The sequence below is a fragment of the Thalassophryne amazonica genome, chromosome 11 (genome assembly GCF_902500255.1).
Source record: "Thalassophryne amazonica chromosome 11, fThaAma1.1, whole genome shotgun sequence".
Taxonomy (NCBI): Eukaryota; Metazoa; Chordata; class Actinopteri; order Batrachoidiformes; family Batrachoididae; genus Thalassophryne; species Thalassophryne amazonica.
Window position 1 is genome coordinate 29,667,145 of NC_047113.1, and position 18,879 is coordinate 29,686,023.

The window sequence follows — 18,879 nt, forward strand, 5'->3', positions numbered from 1 at the left end:
TCTTAGCCAGAGAGAAGAAATGGTTTGAGAGAGGGGTCAAGGAGGCATCTATGTGAAACAGTTGAAACCCAGCCTTAACCGGGGAGAGGGTCTGAGACACGCTTTGTCCCTGTTTACAATGGGGTACTCAGGTCAAAACATTTCAGTCTTTTGTTCATGGTAATGAGTCATTCACAACATCAGGAGAGTCGTCAAGGGAGCCATCAGGAGAGGCGTCCGTCCATCATTAGGAGGGACAGCTGCCCTGTCATTAGGAGGGTGCTAACTAGAGCACAATAGGTGCTAATTAGAGCTATTGTTTAGTCACTAGCCTATAGCAGTCTGCCTCTCGGTAGGAGGGGTCTGGTTAGGTTTAAAACTCCAGCTTTTGTGGCTTCTGTTTATTCTTCTCTACAAGAGTCAAGACAGAAGTCAGACTACCAGAGCAAGAATTTTAGCTAAGGAAGTTTCTGCGATTTGAAGTGAAACGTCCTCGCGTCAAGCAACTCAGTCCAGTTGAAGATTCAAGCTTCTCTACTATGGAAACCACCTGGACAACTGAGAGCCTACACAGAAACTTTCATATTGTAAAATTTCCTTGTATCAGTAGTAACATACCGAGGTAAACCTACATACGGTGGTTTACACCTCTCAGTTAGTCAGAATTGGTCGTATCTTGATAATTACCAAGTTTTTCCACTAGACACCATAACTTACTAGTAGATTAGTTAAACAAGGGTTTCTGTATAACAAATTGGTTCTTCAGTTCAAAAGATTTTCTAATACACATCAAGAAATAATATCTAAGTTTGGGGTCCCATTAAAAACATGTAGAAGATGGAATTTCTTCTGCCTAGATTAGCTAACCATAACCTAACAAATAGGGTAAACCTTAGATAAAACCTATAACATACGAGGTCTATTAGAAAAGTATCCGACCTTTGGCCGGGGAAAAAAAACTGGCTTACCTGGAGGGTTGGAAACCTAATCACCCTCGAAGTACACTCCTTGGACTCCACACACTTCTCCCAGCGGTGTCGCCACTGTTGGAAGCATTCCAAAAACGCCTCTTTCGGGGTGGCATGCAGCTCCGCCGTCGTTGCAGCCATGATGTTCTCCCTCGTCTCAAAACGCATTCCTTTTAATGGTCTTTTAATTTTTGGGAACAGCCAGAAGTCGCAAGGGGCCATGTCAGGAGAGTATGGCGCCTGTGGAACCACAGGAGTTTGGTTTTTAGACAAATAAGTCCGAATCAAGTTGGAGGAATGAGCTGGCGCGTTGTTGTGGTGGAGGCGCCAATTTCCTATGGCCCACAATTCCGGTCTCTTGCGCCGTATAGCATTACGGAGGCGATGGAGGACATCCCTGTAATACTCCTTCATTACTGTTTGACCCTGTGGTGCATACTCGTGGTGTACCACACCGCAGGAGTAAAAAAAAAACAGTCAGCATTACCTTCACATTGCTGCGCACTTGGTGCGCCTTCTTCGGTCGTGGCGACGTGGAATGCTTCCACTGTGACGACTGGAATTTCGTTTCCGCGTCGTACCCGTACACCCAGGACTCATCGCCGGTGATAATAGTGTCCATAAAGCTGGGATCAGTGTGAATGGAGTCCAGCATATCCTGTGAGACTTCCACACAGAGGTGCTTTTGCTCCGCCGTCAGCAACCTCGGCACGAACTTCGCAGCCACTCGCTTCATGCCCAAATCTTCTGTAACAATGGAATGTGCCGAAAAAGTACTGATGTCCACTTCGTCCGCAATTTCTTGGATGGTCACTCGACGGTCCCGTATCACCACAGCGTTCACTTTGGAAATGATCTCGTCATTTTGGCATGGTCAGCCGGAGTGCGGCGCGCTCTCCACCATTAGGCGTCCGTCTTTAAACCGGTTGTACCACTCCTTAATCTGTGTGGTGCCCATAGCTTCATCCCCGAAAGCCGTCTTTATCTTTCGAATGGTTTCCACTTGGCTATCGCCAAGTTTCTGGCAAAATTTGATGCAGTAGCGCTACTCCAATCATTCCGCCATTTTCCTTGCAAGAAAAATCCGCCGAGCGCACAGGACCACTCCCCACACAAAGGCTGCTCACAGGCGAATGACGCAGCTGACAGGCGGGACAAAACTCACGCATGCGCACTAAGGATCAAGGTTGGCTGATGCAATCTCACGTGACTCAGATCAATAAAGTTTTAAAAAAAAATAAAAAGGTCGGTTTTTTTTCTAATAGACCACGTATTATATCTGAGCCTTTGTTTATACAGTTATACTGCTACAATTATAGCTTAGCCTATTAGGTATTATTTATCTAATAGGCTGCCTCACCCTCATTCACCTTATATATATATATATATATATAGTTTAATGTTTAACGCTTTAAGTGGTTACTGGGATGATCATCTGCAATTACATGTGTTCCCACACGAAGGCGAAGCTACTGAATACTGTGTTAAAAATATACCAGAAGAAGAAGAAACAGCAAGATGTGTAACATTAGCAGCTACAGGTTTGGTGATTAAAACACCTGCCGTTTATCTCTTTTCTGCAAATATATGTACTTATGTCTCCATATACATTTCTACACGCTTTACTTTTTCTTATTTCCCCCTTTTTAATATTATTATATTTAAGTAAATATTGGAGGAGTGGGGGTACAATTAGTTATACCTAACAGCTAACGTTAGCTTATCTAGCCGGCCTTAGCAACGTTCATCGTAGTTTACAAAATAGTTGGTTCCTTTGTGTTCGATAACAATCTTCTCCTGTGATGTCTTATCCTTCTTATGTCTTATGACTTATTATATTATACTCAACAAAAATATAAATGCAACACTTTTGGTTTTGCTCCCATTTTGTATGAGATGAACTCAAAGATCTAAAACTTTTTCCACATACACAATATCACCATTTCCCTCAAATATTGTTCACAAACCAGTCTAAATCTGTGATAGTGAGCACTTCTCCTTTGCTGAGATAATCCATCCCACCTCACAGGTGTGCCATATCAAGATGCTGATTAGACACCATGATTAGTGCACAGGTGTGCCTTAGACTGCCCACAATAAAAGGCCACTCTGAAAGGTGCAGTTTTATCACACAGCACAATGCCACAGATGTCGCAAGATTTGAGGGAGCGTGCAATTGGCATGCTGACAGCAGGAATGTCAACCAGAGCTGTTGCTCGTGTATTGAATGTTCATTTCTCTACCATAAGCCGTCTCCAAAGGCGTTTCAGAGAATTTGGCAGTACATCCAACCAGCCTCACAACCGCAGACCACGTGTAACCACACCAGCCCAGGACCTCCACATCCAGCATGATCACCTCCAAGATCATCTGAGACCAGCCACTCAGACAGCTGCTGAAACAATCAGTTTGCATAACCAAAGAATTTCTGCACAAACTGTCAGAAACCGTCTCAGGGAAGCTCATCTGCATGCTCGTCGTCCTCATCGGGGTCTCAACCTGACTCCAGTTCGTCGTCGTAACCGACTTGAGTGGGCAAATGTTCACATTCGCTGGCGTTTGGCACGTTGGAGAGGTGTTCTCTTCATGGATGAATCCCGGTTCACACTGTCCAGGGCAGATAGCAGACAGCATGTGTGGCGTCATGTGGGTGAGTGGTTTTCTGATGTCAGTGTTGTGGATCGAGTAGCCCATGGTGGCGGTGGGGTTATGGTATGGGCAGGCATCTGTTATGGATGAAGAACACAGGTGCATTTTATTGATGGCATTTTGAATGCACAGAGATACCGTGACGAGATCCTGAGGCCCATTGTTGTGCCATACATCCAAGAACATCACCTCATGTTGCAGCAGGATAATGCATGGCCCCATGTTGCAAGGATCTGTACACAATTCTTGGAAGCTGAAAATGTCCCAGTTCTTGCATGGCCGGCATACTCACCGGACATGTCACCCATTGAGCATGTTTGGGATGCTCTGGACCGGCGTATACGACAGCGTGTACCAGTTCCTGCCAATATCCAGCAACTTCGCACGGCCATTGAAGAGGAGTGTACCAACATTCCACAGACCACAATTGACAACCTGATCAACTCTATGCGAAGGAGATGTGCTGCACTGCATGAGGCAAATGGTGGTCACACCAGATACTGACTGGTATCCCCCCCCCAATAAAACAAAACTGCACCTTTCAGAGTGGCCTTTTATTGTGGACAGTCTAAGGCACACCTGTGCACTAATCATGGTGTCTAATCAGCATCTTGGTATGGCACACCTGTGAGGTGGGATGGATTATCTCAGAAAGGAGAAGTGCTCACTGTCACAGATTTAGACTGGTTTGTGAACAATATTTGAGGGAAATGGTGATATTGCGTATGTGGAAAAAGTTTTAGATCTTTGAGTTCATCTCATACAAAATGGGAGCAAAACCAAAACTGTTGCGTTTATATTTTTGTTGAGTAGGGAGAGTTCCCATGGGATAAAAAGCTTTTTATCCTACCATCCCTGGTTCTCAAGACCAGGCACCTAAGTGGCTCCACTCTACTCTTTTCTACTCTCCTATTTTACTCTTCCTTTTTAGATATTTAGATATACCTTTGTATACTGGCATAGTTCCACCTTAGAATTGGAATATAATATATAAGATATACCTTACTGAATTTTCATGATGGAGAATAAGAATTCAACCAGTTTAGCTAAGGTCTACTCTCTATATTGTAGATGATGTTCTCTCTCAGTTTGTTTGTGTAACAAGGTAAAATCCAGATTGAAAAGATGTTCCTACAGTTCTAACTGGAATTCCCCTTTGGCTGACCTGGTCGTGCATTGAGATCGGGAGTAAGACGTCTGCTGTTCGCACTCTACCAGAGCCACAAAGATATGTCACTTGGTTACATTTGGTCATCAGGTCACCTGATAAACAAGAATGAAGGTTTATCTGTCACCAATCATGCTTTACAGTTGTGCAAGCCTTAATATTTAGCTGATGTACAGTAGATTTTAGAAAAGTGGGTTACACCTATTTTGTATGTGTGTGGACTTGTCTTTGTGCCGGTATTGTATGATTTTGTGTGCATGTGTGATGGGAACAAGGACAGTAGAAAGCCTGTAGTGAAGCAGAGAATGAATGCAACATCCAAAAGGCAATAATAAACACTAATCGCCTTAGCCAGCCCAATTATTGCTGTCTCCCCACGTCTGTAAACAAGGCTTTGGGCTGTTTTTAGATTTCCCATGCGACATGCACATTTCATCAAACTCTGCTCCACTATAATCCTTTTTTCATGTTAAACACAAAGTGGATGTGGGCCGGCAGGGCATCACCATTGTCTCCAGAACTAGTTTGCCTCAAACTTTGCATGTTCGTGTGTCGTCACAGTCCAGTGTTAGCCCAGTTTTTTGTGATGCCACGTGTCTGTTCCATCCATGTGTCCTTGCGCTGTGTCTGGCAAACTTTCCGCTGTAGCAGAACAGGTGCAGATGAATAAGAATCAGATGAGCACAGCTTGAGGGACTGGCCCTTTGTATGCATGCTCGTGTCCATAGCATGACGTTTCAGCAGGTTGGCCCTTTAGGGCAGGCTTAACGAGGTCGTACTGTGCAAAAAAAAAAAAAAAAAAAAGCCTCTCTCTAGAGTTTAAAACGGTTGTATTCTTGATGCGGTTTGCAACTTGACCAGGTTTGAATCCCACCCTGGGTGACCTTTGCTGTATGTTTCTCCCTGTGATCCTGTACCCTGTCAGGCTCCATGACAAGAAAGCTAAAAAAAAAAATGCCTCTAAAAGCAATATAATAATGGTTTTCATGTAGCCATAATTCTGTTCTTAAAATCTTTCTAAATTCTACCAAAGTCGTAATAAATATGAGAGAAACTATCGTTTTTATGTTAAAGAACAAGTTCATTCTTGTTTCTCTTGTTTAAAACCTTAACCTTATTAAAACATTGTTAACAATCAAGCCTACTGAGCTCAGCTTCTACAACTGTGTCATATGACACCAGGTTTTTTACCCCCACAAATTAATAAAAGGGATATCAATATTTGATATGGGCATCAACAAGGTAACTGCAGCTGAGCTCTAAATTAACTCTTGTTTTTTTCCAAACTTTCCTCTGTGTAGGTTTTAAAGAACTTATGTTTTATTATTTTGGTGTTAATCAGTGACATAGATTAAATTTCTATCAAGCAGCAAACAAACTGACCAGAACTAACTTCGAAAATACAGCTAGCTGACCCTATTTCCCCTGTTGCTGTACCACTGATGTGTTGTGATTGAAAAATAGCTTGCCAGTGTTATTTGTTGCTGTTTGGAGTGCATGGTGGATTTCCATCAACCGGCACAGCTCCTCATTCATTCTTATTCCTTCCTTGCTAAGCTAATTTAAATTAGAGAGATACTGGGGGTGCAGGGGGAGCTTCATTGCTAAAGAGGTTTTAATATGATTCGAGTTGCTATGCTTTAAGTAAAATGGGAAAAGGAACTGAGCGTAAAAATATCAGTGATGTAGAGCAAAGTTATACAAAGAAAACATCTACAAACTACAAGAAATCATGTTTGTTGGCCTGAATGTTTATGCTCCAGTATTAAAAGCAAATTCCTTCAATCATCACAGCAATGCTGGAGACATGGTGTTCAACTTCCCCCCCCAAAAAAATACAATGTCTAAAAATTCTAGTGTTTTACAAAAATATCTGTGAACTCTCAAGTGAGATTTTACAATATATCAGAGTACTGTACCTTGTACACACACACACACACATGCACACACTGATATTTGTGCAAACGCTATTCATTTATTATTTTGTTTTGTTGTGTTTTTGTTTGTTTGCTTGGGTGATCAGCCTGGAGGACATTGCCAGTTCTCACTACCTCAGCAGAGCTGCCAGCATCATCAAAGACACATCCCACCCCAGCAACCACCTGTTTGACCTACTACCCTCGGGTTGCCGGTATAGGTCAATCAAAACTAGGACAAACAGACTCAAGGACAACTTTCTCGCCAGAGCGATTACTGCACTGAACAATAACAAACTACATTAATCTGCACTTTTCAGAATTTCTTGTGCAATATCTGTACCCATGTGCAATATTTTCCCGTGCAATATCATTCCACAGTTGTACATAATTCTTGTTTTACATTTTATATTTTGTCCACATTTTATTTTTAGTTGTACATATATTTAAATCACTTATTTTGTTAATTTTTTATTATCTTTTTATTTGGTTAGTAATTACTTGCACCTCAGAAAAGGACCTTTTGGAGTTGTACTCAAATCTCATAATGTAAATTACAATGGCAATGAAGGTGATTCTGATTCTTGTCATCAATTATCATACTAGTTTGGGAGGTTGTGTAGTTGATATTCTGAAGTGATTTGTATATGAAAAAAATACTGCATTATCATCTACTGCCACAAAATGGCACTGTCTACATACATGACAATCTGCTCCTGTATACTGAATGAGATACTGTGATCACACTCCGGAGGTTAAAATGGCAGTAAAGCATCATTAAGATGGATGTCAATCACCATATAAAAGAAGAGTAACAAGAAGAAGAAGAAGATCTGAATGAAAGAAAACAATTCATCTTCGAGAATGAACAAATTTAATAAGCATGCTCTCAAACTGAAGGATGACTCTGGAATTAAAACAAGGGTATGAGGGTAGGTTTTTACTACTCAAATGAACACTTGTTTGGGCAACACCTGTGTCTGTCATCCTCTTGTATTGTTGGCTACAAACTTGAATATTTTTTTAAAGACAAATTGTATAATCTCCCTGAAAAAAGCATATAATGTGACCCCTATTGTTACATTTTCTTCACAGAGAATTGATGTTTGTTTTCAACTCTGGAACCAAGGAGTCTGATAGCTGTGCAAAGGGTGGTTTTGGTTTATCTTCAATTTAAAAATGCCTTCCCTGGAAATGTAGTAGATTGTTCCGATATCAACATATGAATCATTCTCTTACAGACTACCTGTTAGACCTTCTTTCAGTTCTAATCATCGCCACCTTATAACACACACAAACACCACCACCTGCACAAACCAAACTCACACCTCCTGCTCTCCCATCACTACAATGTGAGACATTCCACACATGGCCTTAAAATGTCTCTGAGAGAGACAGATAGACAGACAGATAGATAGACCCTCCAGCGCCCCTTCCTTTTTCTTCTCTCTCTCTCCTCTCTCTCTCTCTCTCTCTCTCTCTCTCTCTCTCTCTCTCTCTCTCTCTCTCTCTCTCTCTTCTCTCTCTCTCTCTCTCTCTCTCTCTCTCTCTCTCTCTCTCTCTCTCTCTCTCTCTCTCTCTCTCTCCCCCTCGCTCACTCATGCGCGCACCTTGGACTAGGATGGGAAGCTGTTTACGACCTGGTGCGCTGCTGCGTCCTCCATTAATCCCTCCTTTTGGCGCATTTTTGTCACACCGGATCGATAATTTCATAAGGGACGGGGCCGAATTGCGCCTATCCGACATTTATCGACCTACACTGGATGAAAAATCAACTCAGCTGCAGGGTGGAAGAGGCGCGGTGCCCTTCGCGTGCGCCTTCATACGCACGGTCAGAGGGGACCTCGCTGTTGCACATCCCGGCACAGAAAGAAGACATGTGTGAGCACCGACCCTTCAGCGCCCCCTCCAGACCCCGGAGTCATCTGGATTTGACCGCCGTTCAGTCCGCACGTAACGTGACGCGTGCTGTTTGGATTAAACGTCCATGAGTGGAAGCTGGTTTTGCGAGTCTTTGTCGGGACTTGGATGCGCGCTGGTGGATTTCACATGTTAGAGTATTTGTGTTTGGGGGCACTGCGTTAATGTGCCACCCGTATGGACAGCAGGCGCAGATTTAAAGTTATCGACCCGCCGCGTCTCCAGTCTCCACACCGCGTCCTCGGCGGGGCTGGGGCGGACAGATCCGGGTACGCAGAGGAATGCAGAGCCGGGATTTCGTCTCTTCCAGCTCACCTGCCGAACTCTGCGCAACGCACATCAAAGTAAGTATCATCCTTCAACCTTTGCGCCATGTGCATTAAAAAATTAAGTGATGTAAAATATTCCACACTGTGTTTAACCTGATAAACTCCAGGGTGTTTGGCGCAATCAAGTGGAGACTTTTTATTAAGTGACCTTGTCAAATGTGTTCGACAACATCCTGATTTTTATAGTTTTAATTGTAGTTTTGTTTTTAAGAGAACATTGTGTCTTCTCATTCTTAATTCCAGCCGACAGACGCATCGGGTGAGCGCGCATGGATGAGCCATGCTGAGGCAGATTCTCAACTCCACCGACGCCCCGGACTTCAACCTGGTGCTCATGGCCCAGTCATCCACACAGACCCCCTCCTCCCTAAACGCCTCCCACGGCGGCTCAGTAAGCGTGGCCGCCCTGCTCAGACCCACGACGGGGCGCGGGGGAGGAGGGCTCCGGGAGGGTGAGCTCCACAAACCGGACCTCGTCACCTACATAGTCATGTGCCTACTGCTCTTCTTGCTGGTGCTGCTGATTGTGTTTTTCATCAACTGCCAGCTCCGCAGCTCCTTCTTCGCCTCCATGCCATATGACAGGTCACTGAGAGAGGCTCGGACCTCCTACAAATAGGATGGACCCCTGAGACAGACTGAGACTTTATGGGGGTTATGGCTTATATCAAGCTGCAGGTTGAACTGCGTCCTGGACACGTGATGTTTTTGCCTTCATCAACTTGCCTGGAATCCTACTGTACAGTCCCAGTCAGTTTTTCCCTTTCCAAACACAACCCCAATCTATATTATATAAAAAAAAAAAAAAAAAAAAAAAAAAAAAATCACTCCAGGCTACTCTGCTATGATTACTTTGCATTAACAAAGGAAATGAAAATCCTAACCAAATCAATGTTTTAGTAAAACTGAACCTCCTGTGATCCCTGCTGTTCAGTTTGGAACATTTAATTATTATAGACATAGTTTCCATCTGACCTGCAGCCACATTTCTCTGACTTGGACCTGACAAGATGTGTGACAGCAGAGCCTGTAAGCCTAAAAATGTTACTTGATTGTATATAAAACGTGCTGTAATTGACTGTATTGTGAAATGATGTGGCCATATTTATATTGTCTGTAAACTGGTGATTAAATGAGGTATGGTCACACATTTGAATGTGTTTTTCTGGCAGATTACAATTTGAAATGAAATGCATCAGAGGGAGGTTCAAACCCTCTGCACACTGGAATATATCAGATAGTTCACGGCAGCTTTTGAGTGTGCACAGTGTTTTGATTTCAAAAACTTGTGATAATTTGTCCTTAGAATCCTCCAACTTTTTGTTGAAATGTAACACGACTTATTATGTTTATTATTCTCTCACTTCCAAACTGAATTTATTTATAAGCAGAGATCATGGTAACCTCAAAGAGAATGAAAGATTGTGAATAATATATATTTTTTTAACAAACATGACTTCCTTGTGACAGCATGGTGGATTAGCGGTTAGCACTGTTGCCTCACAGAAAGGAGGTCATGGGATCGATTCCACCTGTGGCGTTTCTGTGTGGAGTTTGCATGTTCTCCCCGTGTTTGTGTGGGTTCATTCCAGGTGCTCCGGCTTCCTCCCACATCCAAAGACATGCAGGTTAGGACTGGAAAATTTTAATTGTCCTTAGGTATGTATGAGTGTGTTTGTATGTGCAGGGTGTACCCCGCCTCACGCCCTATGACTGCTAGGATAGGCTCCAGGCTCCCATGACCCTTAATTGGAGTAAGCGGTTGAAGGTGAGCGAGTGACTTCCTTGTGACGCTAATTATACCAATCAACCACAAATATTTTGCTGATCAATGTAAAGGTTTAATCAACTCTGTAGTCCTGTTAACTGCTGAGAAACATCAGAAAAAAATATTTTTGCACCATGTGTTTTATTGCCCTTGATGTCTACGTTTGTCCAATACTCTCCAAAAAATTTATTCTCTCAAGATATCTGCCCAAGTAATATCCTCACCAAGTTTGGTGAAAATCTGTCAAATTGTTTATTGTTATTATTATTATTGTTGTTGTTATTATTATTATTGTTATTTTTCTCTTGTTCACAGACATGCACAGGACCGATTGCAATACCCTACTTTGCTGTTTCACTAACATGCAGAATAATAGTTACTGGCTGCAGCTGATGATGATGCAACCATCCTGTTTTTTGGCATCTGTCCTGCACTTTACCTTTAATTTACCCACCGTAAATAATATATAAGAGCAATCCCAGAGAATGATGCGTAAATCCTCTCCAATCCTGTTGCTGGAAAACATATTTAACATACTGACACAGAAATATGAGCCTATCTCTGTAATCCTGCAGCCTATCCAATGATAAGACATAGAATGAAATAGCTCCACATCTGTGGTCTGAGTCACCAAAATATTTTGTGAATCTATTTCTGAAAAATTGGGGTTAACATGGATTTTAAAAGTTCTTCTTTACTGCTAAGTGTTGTAACAATCCTGTATATTGAATATTCTTTAGTTCTCTTATTGCATTTAAAGGGAAAAATAGATAATCCATTCCTATTTTCCACTTTATGTCAAATGCTAATGTTCACAAATATTTAAGTACTGGATTAAAAAAAAACATATAAAGTGGGTGGCATGGTGGCTTAGTGGTTAGCATTATTGCCACAGCAAATAGGCTGTGGGATCATTTCCCACATGGTCCTGTCTGTGTGGAGTTTGCATGTTCTCACCATGTTCATGTGGGTTCCCTCTGGGTGCTCAGGCTTCCTCCCACCTCCAAAACATGCAGGGTAGGCGAATTGGAAATTGACCGCAGGTGTGCATGAATGTGTTTGTCTGTCTAAATATGACCCTGTTTTAGACTGGTGTGCCCTATGGCTACTGGAATAGGCTCCAGCCCCCCTCTGTGACCTTTGATTGGAGCAAGTGAGTATAGAAAAAAAATGAATGAATATATAAAGTGGAGGGGCAATCAGCACATACGTATGTATGCACTTATGGTAGATTTTATAGCATTTTACCATCTGATGTTGGCAGTCAACAGTGATACCTGACATGCAATTTATGGATTTTGTTCAAGGGCACCATAAATATGTCTCCTATCTGATGGAGAATCAAACTGAGGATCCTCTCCTCACAACCCCAGTTCTCTAGGATCCAGTCCACCAATTCGTCACTATGATTTTTTTCTGAGTTCTGGTGTTACCCAAGTTGCACCACTGCACCAGATGTTTTGCAAAATGGTAGATATGTTTTAGAGTAATTCTGGTGATAATGAACTCAACCAACATTCAGACAGGGTTGAAAAGATTGTTGCTTTGGTGAAAATAATAAATACATGAGAAAAATAATATTTTTAATCAATTATTTATGACAATCTGGAGGTCAGGATTCCCTAATGAAAATTTATGACACATTGATGTGCATTTGTAGAATGTAAAACTTGAAGGTGCAACGGGGCCTCTCAGTCATTGTAACACCAACGGACCCAACTTCTGAATGCAGCAGAAACCATAATAAGTTTTTAGTTTTTACTCTGACAAATGACTGAGAACACATTGTTGTTACACATGTGCATGGTAGCTAATGGCTAATGGCATTACGGCTCCAGAATGCCGAGAAAGACCGGCATCTGGTGCAGCTGGAAAATAGAGTGGCTGAATTGGAGCAGTACACCAGAATCAACGACGTCATCATCACAGGTCTTCATATCAAACCACGGTCCTACGCACGGGCGGTAACAGATGAGAGCGGAGGGGAGCCCAGTGAACAGGAGGTCAGCTCTGTGGAAAAACAGGTTGCTGATTTCCTCCTATCTAAAGGTATAGAAATGGATTTAAATAACATTGAAGCGTGCCACCCTCTGCCCCGGAGAAATGACGGTGATAAACGAACCGTCATCATGAGATTCATCAACAGAAAACACAAAACAGCACTGTTAAAACAAGGAAGAAAACTGAAAGGGACAAACATATTCATCAATGAACATCTCACCAAACGGAATGCCGACATCGCCAGGAAAGCACGCTTCTTGAAGAAACAGGGAAAAATCCAGCACACATGGACTTCAAACTGTAAAATATTCATCAAACTGAACGGATCACCAGAACAAGCAAAAGTCATGGCAATAAGGAACATCGAGGAGCTGGACAAATATGAACAATAGTGTTTCTTAAAGCGAGGATCTGGACAAATATGACCAATAAGGTATGAGGACACAAACACATCACAACACCATGACACAGACCAGAGGAACCTATTCATCTACTACCTATTCATCTACATCTGGAGACAAGAAGGATATAACTCAAAGGATTGCTGATCATGGAAAAGTAGAACTGAGAACATTTAAATACACAGACCACAATGTACTGGACTTGGAGCACGATATAGACCCGGACAATAATTTCTTCTCAAATATCAATGACAGTTGTTGCTATTATACAGATGAACAGTTTAATCGGATCATTAGAACGGATAACAAATTATCAATAATCCATTTCAACAGCAGAAGTCTATATGCAAACTTTAACAACATTAAAGAATATTTAAGTCAGTTTAAAAAAATATTTAACATAATTGCTATATCAGAAACATGGATCAATGAAGATAAAGGAATGGATTTTGAACTGGATGGATATGAATTTAATTGTGTAAACAGAAAAAATAAGAGTGGAGGAGGAGTGGCTGTGTATGTGGATAAGAACATGGATTATAAAATAGTAGACAATATGACAACTGTGATTGATAACTTATTAGAATGTATAACTATTGAAATATGTGAAGAAAAAAGCAAAAATGTATTAGTCAGCTGTATATATAGAGCACCAGGATCTAGTATTGAAACATTCACTGACTGTATGGGAAAAATGTTCTCAAAAACTAATCAAAAAACTGTGTTAATTTGTGGTGACTTAAATATTGATCTGCTCAATCCAAATAAGCAGAAAATAACAGATGAATTTATCAGTATAATGTACAGTATGAGTTTATATCCAAAAATCACCAGGCCAAGCAGAATTACATCCCATAGTGCTACCTTAATTGATAATATATTCAGCAATGATATTGAGAATAACACTGTGAGTGGATTATTAATCAATGACATTAGTGATCATCTACCAGTTTTCATCGTTTATAATAGAAACCATCGGCGGAATCAGCCAGAGGAGAAAATAAAATACAGGCGAGTGCGGACAGAGGAAAACATGAACACACTAAAGAAGGATTTACAGGAGCAAAACTGGGAAAAGGTATACAGTGAAAGTGATGTTGATAGTGCATATGAAACTTTTTTACAAATATTTACATCATTATATGATAAAAATTGTCCAATTAAACAAGACTACAGAAAACAAAAAATCCAAGCTCGACCATGGATGACGAAAGGGTTACGAAATGCATGTAATAAGAAAAATACACTGTATAGAGAATTCATAAAACTAAAGACTAAAGAGGCAGAAAATAGATATAAGAAATACAAAAATAGATTAACTAATATTATACGGGTATGTAGGAAGGAATATTATAGTAACATATTATATAATAACAAAAACAATATTAAAGGAATATGGGATATATTAAATAGCATTATCAAAAATGGTAATAAAAAACAGAGTTACCCTCAGTATTTCATTGATAATAATGTCAAGAAGGAAAATAAGGATGAGGTAGTCAACGGTTTTAATAATTTTTTTGTAAATATTGGACCAAGCTTGGCAGAAAAAATTCCTGATTCCCAATCTGAGGATTGGGATAATAATCTTATAGAAAGAAATCCCTGTTCAATGTTCCTCACAGCAGTGGATGGAAATGAAATTATAGACATCGTGAATAATTGTAAATATAAAACATCTACCGATTTAAATGAAATTGATATGGTGGTGGTAAAACAGGTCATTGAATGGATTGTAGAACCATTAACATACATCTGTAACTTATCATTTCAAACCGGTAAATTTCCCAATCAAATGAAAATAGCTAAGGTTGTGCCGCTGTATAAGACTGGGGATAGACACCACTTCACAAATTATAGACCTGTTTCTTTGCTTCCACAATTTTCCAAATTATTAGAAAAGTTATTCAATAATAGATTAGACAAATTCATAAATAAACATAAATTACTTACTGATAGTCAATATGGATTCAGAGCACATAGTTCAACATCACTTGCATTAATAGAATCAGTTGAGGAGATTACAAACGCCATAGACCACAAATTACATTCAGTTGGAATATTTATAGACCTTAAAAAGGCTTTTGATACAATTAATCATGACATATTAATCAATAAACTTGAACAGTATGGGATTAGGGGGTTGGTGTTGCACTGGGTGAGAAGCTACTTAAGTAACAGAAAACAGTTTGTGAAGTTGGGGGAATATACATCATCATGCTTGGACAATGCTTGTGGCGTCCCACAGGGGTCAGTATTGGGTCCAAAACTGTTTCTAATTTATATAAATGATATTGTCAATGTTTCCAAAATATTAAAATTAGTATTATTTGCAGATGACACAAGCATTTTTTGTTCAGGGGGGGATTTGCAGGAGTTACTGAGGAGGATCAGTATAGAAATGGGAAAATTGAAAATATGGTTTGACAGAAACAAATTATCATTAAACTTAAGTAAAACAAAATACATGTTATTTGGCTATTGTAATACAGACATACAGGTTCAGTTACAAGTCGAGGGGGTAGATATTGAAAGGGTACATGAAAATAAGTTTCTGGGGGTGATAATAGATGATAAGATAAACTGGAAGACTCATATAAAACATATACAAAGTAAACTGTCAAGAAGCATTTCAGTTCTAAACAAAGCGAAACATATTCTGGACCACAACTCACTCCGCATTCTTTACTGCTCACTGGTTTTACCATATTTACAGTACTGTGCAGAGGTATGGGGTAATACTTATAAAGGTACAACACAATCACTATCAGTAATGCAGAAAAGAGTTATAAGAATTATTCATAATACTGGCTATAGAGATCATACAAATCCACTATTTTTACAATCCAAATTCTTAAAATTCACAGACTTGGTTCATTTTCAAACAGTACAAATTGTGTATAAAGCAATAAACAATTTACTTCCAGCAAATATTAAAAATATGTTTTTTAACAGATCAGGGGATTACAGTCTGAGGGGGAAATTTAATTTAAAGCATCAGTGGGCACGAACAACATTAAAAGGTTTCTGTATTTCTGTCTGTGGGGTGAGGATGTGGAACAGATTGGGAGTGGGGCTCAAGCAATGTCCAAGCATGAACCAGTTCAAACAGCGGTACAAAAATATGGTTTTTTCTGGGTATAGGGAGGAGGAAGGGTAATGAGGGTTAGGGTGTTTTTGTTTTTTCCTTCGGCTTGTAAATATATAGTATTTTGTATGTAAGTAGGTATGTGAAGGTGTATATTTATGTTTGTGTATATATATGTGTATATGTATATGTGTATGTATGTTGATGTGTGTATGTATATATATATGTGTATGTATATGTATATATATATATATATTGATATCGATTTAGGTGTGTAGGAATCTATGTGTATATGTGGCAAAGGGTATTACTGGTTGTGGGGAAGAAGGGGTAGGGATAAATAAGCTGATGCTTCACCCTACCCCTTTTCGGACATGTTGGGTACACAGTAGGAACTTTTTTGTTGTTGTCTTTACTGATCTATCTTGTAATTGTTGTTGTATCAAATGTTCGAAATAAACAGTTTTCATTCATTCATTCATTCATTCATTCATTCATTCATTCATTCATTCATAGCTAACGGGACAGAACTGATCAAATGTCAAGGCCACACAGAACCATGTATTATGGTAACACGGAAACACAGAAAGTGAATTTGCACATGTTGTTGTCAAACACGGAAGAAGCGGGTGTTGCACTTTCTCAGTGCCCCTTCTGTCAGACAGACAGACAGATAGACATATGATATGACATATTTAAGAAGGTTAATTAACACATTACTAAAGTGTCTCTCATTTCAGCATTTCAGTTCATTCACATTTATATCTATGGCTATGTTCACATTACAGACTGAGATGATCAGAATTACATATTTTTATGTGCACAGAATAAACCCAAATACCCCCCCCCCCCCCCACCCACCAAAAAAAAGTAAAGGATAATATGGAAAAATGCAAAAGCTCCCTCCAAAAAGATTTGGGGTTGTAGTATATATTACAATGCAATATAAAAACTAAGTCCCTTCAGCATCTCCATCATCTTCACTTGGGGTCACCATAGCAGATCCTGATCATTGTTGGTTTGGCACAAGTTTTACGCCAGATGCCTTTCCTGAGGCAACTCCACATTACATGGAGGAATGTGGCGGGGTGGGATTTGTACCTTCTGCACTGAAACCAAGGGCACCAATCACATGGTCACCATCCCCGCTAATGCAACATACAATATATTATGTACTATATTTTAATTAGGTTACGTAACAACGGAGGCTAAAGTCATGTTTGTTATTTTAATTTAGTAATATTTATATCTATGATAATGTTCAGATTGATGACTGAAGTGATCTACATCACATATTTGAGTGTTTTTGTGACAGCTCACATTCATTTTTCCACATCATTTGTGTGTTATGTGACTATTCTTGCAGTAGTCACATCAACAGAGATCACATTCAAACTGGAGGAGCACATATATAAATGGTTATATTTTGATAAAAATAAATAAATAAATAAATTGCCATGTTTACTCAGAGTCAGGTGATAATCGTTTCACATGCAGGGGCACCGCCAGGGATTTTGGGCCCCATGAAAAGAAATCTTACTGGGCCACCCCCATATTATTTGGTCAGTATTATAATTATATTACGGGCAGCCGGTCTGCTCTGTGTCAGCCTGATCCCGTCAGATCTCAGAAGCTAAGCAGAGCAGGATGTGGTTAGTACTTGGATGGGAGACCTCTTTGGAACACCAGCAGCTATGTGTGTTTCTCCAGGAAAAACTGGAGTTGCGTCAGGAAGGGCATCTGGCATAAAACTTGTGCCAATTACCAATGCGGATCTGTTTGTATCCGCCTTGGCGACCCCGAACGCAACCGGGAGCAGCCGAATGAACAACAATTATAATTATATTAGGGGGCTCTCTGGGCCCCTGTCAATCATGGTCCCCTAGAATTCTTATTCTTATTCTCCCATTTTCAGTACCCCTGTTCACATGTGCAGAGGAAAGTGTAAATAAATCTATTAGATCTGGGCTCCACCATTTGGAGCCCCTAAAATGACGTGCAACAGTGATTTTGTCCAAGTGCATGATAAACACTAGATAGTAACAGGCTTTCACGTGAGACCTGATTCCTGCCTGTATTGCAACTTTTCTTGTCTTTTATCTACAGACAGGCTACAGTTTTTCAGGGTTTTTTTTTTTTTTTTTATTTGATTGCTTTGCACAGAGTATTTATTTGCAGCCACAAGCAGCAGAGACGCTTATCCTATAATCTATACATGCTTTCTGGAATTTGTTCATTAATTAAATAGCTGAAGTTGTTGATTATCCTGAGGAAACTCAGATCCTTCTGATGTGGATGCATTTTTTTGCAAGGGGGCTGGACAAATCCAAATCTGGGAGGGCTGGGACGGGGACTCCCCATTTACGTCATGTAAAACGGCCAACATGTGCAACGTGATCAACAGGCCTCTGCTGCCCACTAGTGGCTGATTAGATACTTACATTGTTTATTTAAGCGTCACATCAGAAGTCACTTTTTGCAGGTTGTGGGACTGTTGTTAAATTCCTAAATTGCTGGTTGGTTCAGTAGTGGTAGGAGAGGGCGTGGAGTCTTATGTGGGGAGCTTATTGTGGTATTAGTTTAATTGTTGTCCCGTTAACTTTGAGGGCAGTTGCCTGTTACACATACTAATCCCGAGGTGTACACGCACACGCTCAACTCACCTCCGGCTCCGCCCCTTTGCCAGCTCCTG

At 40.4% G+C, this 18,879-nt stretch overlaps 1 protein-coding gene across 1 annotated transcript; it reads left to right on the forward strand.

Moving 5' to 3' along the window:
• Positions 1-8,309: 8,309 nt before the first annotated feature.
• On the forward strand, positions 8,310-9,722 carry LOC117520784 (small integral membrane protein 32-like). Its single transcript, XM_034182117.1, has 2 exons — positions 8,310-8,944; positions 9,173-9,722. The coding sequence occupies exon 2, from the start codon at positions 9,210-9,212 to the stop codon at positions 9,546-9,548; it is 339 nt and encodes a 112-aa protein (XP_034038008.1). The 5' UTR covers positions 8,310-8,944; positions 9,173-9,209; the 3' UTR covers positions 9,549-9,722.
• Positions 9,723-18,879: the final 9,157 nt, after the last annotated feature.